This window comes from Budorcas taxicolor, chromosome 2 (assembly GCF_023091745.1).
Source record: "Budorcas taxicolor isolate Tak-1 chromosome 2, Takin1.1, whole genome shotgun sequence".
Classification (NCBI taxonomy): domain Eukaryota; kingdom Metazoa; phylum Chordata; class Mammalia; order Artiodactyla; family Bovidae; genus Budorcas; species Budorcas taxicolor.
In genome coordinates, this window is record NC_068911.1 from 177,758,391 (window position 1) to 177,765,037 (window position 6,647).

The 6,647-nt window shown below is 58.8% G+C and overlaps 1 protein-coding gene across 1 annotated transcript; it reads right to left on the bottom strand.

Annotated features, from left to right (window-relative positions):
- Nucleotides 1–685: 685 nt before the first annotated feature.
- Nucleotides 686–6,501, bottom strand: MRTO4 (MRT4 homolog, ribosome maturation factor). Its single transcript, XM_052656573.1, has 8 exons — nucleotides 6,133–6,501; nucleotides 4,170–4,228; nucleotides 3,852–3,955; nucleotides 3,131–3,212; nucleotides 2,767–2,834; nucleotides 1,958–2,109; nucleotides 1,490–1,566; nucleotides 686–1,372 (listed from the first exon to the last, which is right to left on the bottom strand). The coding sequence occupies exons 1-8, from the start codon at nucleotides 6,158–6,160 to the stop codon at nucleotides 1,211–1,213; spliced, it is 732 nt and encodes a 243-aa protein (XP_052512533.1). The 5' UTR covers nucleotides 6,161–6,501; the 3' UTR covers nucleotides 686–1,210.
- Between the last annotated feature and the right edge of the window lie 146 nt (nucleotides 6,502–6,647).

Consider the following 6,647-nt stretch of genomic DNA (forward strand, 5'->3'; position numbering starts at 1 on the left):
CCACCTGTCACCTCCTTTTTCTCTTGTGCAGTTGATTTTGACCTTAGGCTGCTCTGCGAGGCTGGTTCTTCCCTCACAGTCCCATCCACAGACGGTTTATCTCCCACATTCTTGTGAACGCTCCCCGCAGCCTCCACCACAGGAAAAGGCTGGGGCAGACCGGGCATTTACTGTCTGAATAAAGGGGCACTAGCCGGGCTGGAGCCCAGGCCCATGGTGAACCTGCTGACGCTTCCTCTGTAGCCATGGGCTGTTTCCCGACCCCCACAGGCTCGGTGGGAACAAGCAGGAGTAGGGATCAAGCTTTGAAGGGCAGAGGCGGCAGGAGGGCCTCCCAGCCTGACTTCTCAGCAGCAGGGCTACAGGCGGCCCTCAGGCTTCTATACACGACAGAAGCAAAGAGGGCGGTACAGCCCGAGGTAGACATCTTCTTGTGTAGAATCGCCTCTCTAAATACGCATGAACAGAACCATCCGGGCAAAAATCTACCACCCAGAAGGACAAGACTGCTGGGGGACATTTGTCCCACTTGCCCAGTCTCAGTGGCGCTTCGTTCTTTTTTTAATGTTTATTTCCTTATTTGGCTGGGCCAGGTCTTAGCTGCCGCAGGTGGGATTTAGTTCCCCGACCAGGGATTGAACCCAGGCCGCCTGCATTGGGAGCATGGAGGCTTAGCCACTGGCCCACCAGGGAAGTCCCGTCAGTGGTGGCTTTATTCTTGCCTCAGTTAAGCCTCCTGTCTTCGGGTTGTCCACAAGATTCCTGGCCCGGGTGCGGGAGAAGGGGTGGGGAGGAGAAGGTACAGCTGGGGTAGGAGCGGGCGGGCGAGATGCCTGTTCCCCTCAGCAAACCCCAGCTTCCAGCCAGGACCGCTGAGGCCGGAGGAGAGAAGGCGCTTCCTCCCCGGTCCCCGGAGCCGCCCAGCCACATAGCCATGCAGGAGCCAGTCCTGGAAACTGGTTTGAGGTGAATGAACAGACCCCTTGGAGTCCAACCCAAAGCCCAAACCCAACAGCGTCTTTAGCTTTTTTCCCCAAGAAAAGTCCCTTTTGCAGGAGACAGCCTGAATGACAAAGTCTCATTATTTACAGGAAAGTCGCCTGTGCTTGCCCCCCTCACCCATGTTCCTCCACAGCAGACACACAGCCGCTCTAGGAGGGTGCTGGCAGTGCCTGCCGTCAGTCCTGATGGACTCGGAGCCCCTGGCCCCTCAGCTGTCATCATCTTCCTCCGACTCGCCTTCTGACTCGCCTTCTGACTCGGGCGCGCTCTCTGGCAAGTCATCTCCCATCTGCTGGAACCTTCCAGACTGCGCGTCCCACATGTATTTGATGCTCACCTTGAATTCAGCCATCTCATACCCGAAAAGCTTCTGTGAAAGATGGAGGAACCAGCAGTCAGGAGGGGTGAGTGCGGTCAGGTGTCTGTGGACCCTCCCGTCGCGGCCGTGGACACTGGGTGGGTGGCTGGGGGCCGGGGGGGACCTCACCAGGACGCGGGCCTGCTCCGGGGTCAGCACATCACCCTCTTTGCACACCTCGTAGTCGGACAGCAGGGTCACCACACCTGCAGAGAAGGGACCCCGAGCAGTGACCCCAGACCCCTCGGCAGCGCTGGGGGAGCCGGGCGGCCCTCTGCCCAAGGCTCCAGCAGCTCAGGCACTGGGCTTCCTCCTGAGAGATCAGCTGCCTGGGCGGGGTTCTGATCGGGGTGGGGGCACCGACTCCTCCTTCCTTGTCCCTTGATAGCTGTACTCTAGCTCGAAGTCACTGTCCACGTTCACCCTGACCACGAGGCCGGCACTCTTGGTCCCATTTTCATGTAAGAAAACACAGACTGATAGAAAGAACCTTCTCCACCGGAAAGGTGGGGGTGGGGTGGGGAGAGCTGTCTGGCTTGGAAACCTGCGCTCTCGGCCCTCAGCTGTGACCTCTCAGCTCCAGGGACACCCCTGTACCTTTCTTGAGGGCCGTGGGCAGGCCCAGCTGCCTCAGCTGGGGCTCCATGGAGTGGGGGAACTGCTCCAGGGGTCCCGGGTCCAGGTTCACAGTGAAAGTGGCTTTGTTCCCCGCTCGGGCATAGTCCATTTCCGTGTACTTTGTGAACCACCTGAGGGAAAAGAAAATAGTCATGTATGGATGCAAACTGGACTGTTAAGAAGGCTGAGTGCTAAAGAATTGATGCTTTCAAACTGTGATGCTGGAGAAGATTCTTGAGAGTCCCTTGAACAGCAAGGAGATCAAACCCATCAATTGTAAAGGAAATCAACCCTGAATATTCACTGGAAGGACTGATGCTGAAGCTGAAGCTCTGATACTTTGGCCACCTGATGAGAAGAGCTGACTCACTGAAAAAGACCCTGATGCTGGCAAAGACTGAAGGCAGGAGAAGAAGGGGACGACAGAGGATGAGATGGTTGGATGGCATCACCGACTTGATGGATATGAGGTTGAGCAAGCTCTGGGAGATGGTGACGGACAGGGAGGCCTGGCGTGCTGCAGTCCATGGGGTCGCAAGTCGGACACAACTGAGCGCCTGAACCACGAACAACGCCCATCTCCCTGAGGTCAGGCTCTGCCTGGCCTTGTCTGGCCTCCCCGTCCTCCTTGGCTCAGCCGGGAGCTCTGAGCTGGGGAGGATGGAGACCCGGTGACAAGGTTCCAGGAACCAGATCTTCCGTGGACCCTCCATTGGACCAAATCCCGGGTTATTCCTTTCAGAGACCTCACCCACCTTTCCCTTCCCATTGCTCCTCAGAGCACTTACTCGTCCACTTCCTCCTTAGCGCGATTGGTGAAAAGGAGGCCAACTTCACCCCTCAACTTCTTGCTGACCTGCAAAATTAGAGGAGGGCTGCGTCGGGCTCGTGGGAGCAGCGGCTCTCAGCTGGGACGATTCCGCCGCCCCGCCCCCCGACGTTTGGCAACACCTGGAGAGTACTGTGAGGGGGCGGAGCTCCTCTCTGGGTCTGGAGGCTCCAGGAGAGCTCAGCCTGACACCCCCCCCATCCCCCCCGGCCCCGGGCCAGCCAGAAGGCTACAGGGCACGTCGTGCGACAGCAGGGAAGGTGGCCGGGTCTCGGCGCCGCCCCGGTCTCGGTGCCGCCCCGCCGGCGAGAGCCGGGACCTACCTGGTGCAGGTTGTCTTTGTACTCGTCAGACGGGCTTCGGCCCAGCGCCACCATCATCACTTTGTTTTTGCCAAAGAACATCCTACAGAGAAAAAGAGGGCTCCGTGGAGGCGCCCCGCCCTCACCCAAGTGCCAACCAGCTCCAGTCCCCCGGACTGGAGCGGAGCCCAGCCCAGGAGGAGGCGCGGCCAGAGGCTGCTTCCCACGCAGCCCGGGCCCCTCACGGTCTCTCCCGCAAGGACCTGACCCGCACACATTCTGTCTCAGCCCACAGGAGTGCCTCTGGGTCTGTGGGAGAGGCCTGCTGGGCGGTGTGAACCAGAGCTGCTGGACGTTCCTTAAGGGACCAGACCCCAGGGCTCAGGGAGCCCCCTCTCCTGGAGGGGTCAGTGCTCTCCCCCGCTCCCAGGGCGACACCGACTAACAGTTAGGGACTTGTCCGGCGGCCCAGTGCATAGGACTCTGTGCTCTCACTGCAGAGGGCCTGGGTTCGCTCTCTGGTTGGGAAATGACCATCTCCAACCAAGCCAAGCAGCCTGACTGAAAAAACCAAACCACCACCCCCACAACCCCAAACAGTTAAAAAGCATCCTTTATCAGGGGTTGGGGAGGGTAGCATTTTGTCCTTATTAAGGCAATACTTGTGACCCAGGTACCCAAGGTCACTAACTGCCCCTGTACTTTTTGAGCAGCCTGGCCCTGCCTCCCACTGCCCACTCACCGACTGTGCTTCCAGGCATTGCGGATGTCCTTCAGCTTGCTGTTCCTCATGTTGGCCACGGAGAAGATAAAGAGGTACTTGTACGTGTCCACACATTTCCGAAGCTATGGGATAATTCACGGGGCTCTGGAGTCCCAAGGCAGCAGGGGTCGGGCAGTAATACTCTGGCCCCAGGGGGGAAAGAGGCTGCTCTGAGGCCTCTGACATCGCTGTGGATATTTAGAGCTGTCCCCGACAGACAGTCCCATACCCACCTTTAAAACCAAATACGAGGACTGGGAAAAATAAGAAAAATAATAATAAAAAACAAGCTCTTACCTCTTCTATCAAGTTCTGCTTCAGTTCCAAGCCTTTCTTGGCAGTTTTGGTTAGGGAGACTAACACAGAGAAGAAAAAGGGGAGATGATGGGAGAGAAACCTGGATGTCTCAGAGCCTTGTCTCCCCTTGGGTACCTGGCTGGATGGAGCCCATCTGAGAAAGCTAGCAAGGCTTCCGTGGCTACTGCCTGTGGCTTGCGAGGCTACTCCCAGGTCCCCAGAATGCCTCTCCAGCATTCCTGAGCCTGAAGATCCCTTCACATCTGTCCTGTTACTAGAGAAACCACCTATCTACAGCCCCTCTGCGGCTAACTCCCTACTGAGGAGTGAGGGTGGGGTGTTCCCCAGAGACCCAGCCTCCTGTCTGGGGCCGGTCCCTTCCTGCTCTTGGCTGCGGTGTGTGGAGACCATCTACGGCTTCTCTGTGCTGTGGAAGGACGAGTCTGGAGCCTCTCTGCTACACCACGTCTTACAGTTTGGACCTGTGCATGCAGCGGCGCCTCTTTGGGGAGGGACAAGGACCTCTTCTCTAACAACAGCTGGGACCCAGTTTGCCCCTTACCCAGAAGGGTTTGGCACTTGCCAGGTCTGACCACGGATCCCGCCACAGAATCCAATCATTCCACAGACGATTAACAGAGCATCAAATGCAAAGTCCTGGGTCCCAGGAGGGACCTGGATGGGTGAATAAAAAGTCCCCCTTCACGAAGGACACCTCAGAAAGGTAATCACAGCAGGCAGGGGCGAGTGCAGTACAGGAGGGCAAACAAAACGCCGCTGTCTCGTTTCCCCACAGTTCCACTGCTCCAACTGTGGACCAAGCCAGCACAGCGTTCTCTTGGATCACTACTTGTCTCGCTGCTCCCACCCCTGCCCACTGCCCCTGCCTTCCCCGGTCCATTTTCAACAAAGCAACTAGAGTGGTCTTTTTAAAAGTAAAGCGGAGCCACATCACTCCCCTGCTCAAGCTCTCCCCTCTCACCTCCCCTGGGTGTGAAAGCCAATCCCGTGCGAAACTCTTTCAAGCTCTGCACACTCTGCTCGGTTCTCTCTCCCTCCTTTTCACCCACTCTGGCATCTTACAAAAGGGAAACATGCTCCTGCCTCAGGGCCTCTGCCCTTTGTGTTCCCCTCCTTCGACCACCACCCTTCCAGGTAACTCCTCCGGTTGCTTAATTCCTTTCTGCAACTTCCGGCTCATTTGTCGTCTTAACAGAACTTCTCTAGCTACACTGCAGAAGGGAACATCAACTGCTTTTTTCCTACATGAGGCTCATCACTATCTGAATTTATGGATTCAATTTTTAGTATCCTGGAAAAACACACTTCCCAAAACTAAAATGTTAAACTCTATGAGGGCCCTAGACCTTCCATGTTGTAACTGCAGTATCTTTCAAAACCTAAAAAGTTGCCAGGTCTCTAACTTATTGAGTGAATGTGCCAGGATGAAAGAGACGCACCATAAGTAGAAACAGTCAGGAACAGTCTCTTAGGAGGGGTCCTACGGACTGCCACCTAAGAGCCAGCCATACGAAGATCGGAGCACGACCATGCCGGCAGAAACAACTTGGGAGGACACAACGACCATACTCGGGGATAAACCCGGGCTGAAGGAAAGGAGGCGAGGGGAGGGGGAGCGCGCAGAGAAAGAGAGAGAGACGGGCTGAGGTCGGAGAGGTGGGCCAAGGCGAGATCGCCGGCACCCCGGGGGTGCTGAGGCTGTTCCCCGGGCCAGCCGGCCTTGGGCAGCTCTCTCTGGAGGCCTGGCAAAGCCCCCTCCACTTGGCCGACGCGGCTCCAGCCTCCCCCGGGGTTTCCGCCACCCCCAAGGCCCCAACCGTTCCAGCGCGCCTCGAGCCCGTTCCCCCCTCTCAGAGGTCCCAGCGTCCTCCCCGAAGCCCTAGCACAGCTGACAGCGGGCCCACAAACTGGCCTCCGGGGGCCCAAGGCCTTCTGGGCTCACCTTTCTTGTCCCGCTTGGACTTGGGCATCTCGCCGCGGCCACGTGGGCGGAAAACGCTGCTGCCGGTCAGGCCCTCGGCGCGCGGGGGCCTCTGGGACGGCCCTCGGTGGGCGCCCTCGCGCGTGCCTGACCTAGCCCGCGCTGAGGCCCTGTTCTCCCTGCCCGGCCGCCGCCTGCCCTCTGCCCTGAGTCTCCAGGTAGACCTCCCAGGCGGGCGGGGGACACCGGAGTCTGGGGCGCCGCACCGAGGACCCCGCCTGTGGGCCCAACTCTATGGTTCCGCGCAGGCGGGGCCCGCGGCGCGGTGGATGCCGGGCCCAACTCGGTGGCTCCGCACCCAGGACTCCGCCTGTGGGCCCAACTCTATGGTTCCGCACCGAGGACCCCCGTCTGTGAGCGCGACTCTATGGTTCCGCGCAGGCGGGGCCCGCGACGCGGTGCATGCCGGGCCCAACTCGATGGCTCCGCACCCAGGACCCCGCCTGTGGGCCCAACTCTATGGTTCCGCGGAGGCG

What these genes read in the sequence shown, in the direction of transcription:
- MRTO4 (XM_052656573.1), bottom strand. Translation starts at nt 6,160, where the DNA reads ATGCCCAAGTCCAAGCGGGACAAGAAAG. An exon ending in AGCAGAACTTGATAGAAGAG is followed by an intron (nt 3,956 to 4,169) that starts GTAAGAGCTTGT and finishes ATTATCCCATAG; the next exon opens with CTTCGGAAATGTGTGGACAC. An exon ending in GCTAAGGAGGAAGTGGACGA is followed by an intron (nt 2,110 to 2,766) that starts GTAAGTGCTCTG and finishes CTTTTCCCTCAG; the next exon opens with GTGGTTCACAAAGTACACGG.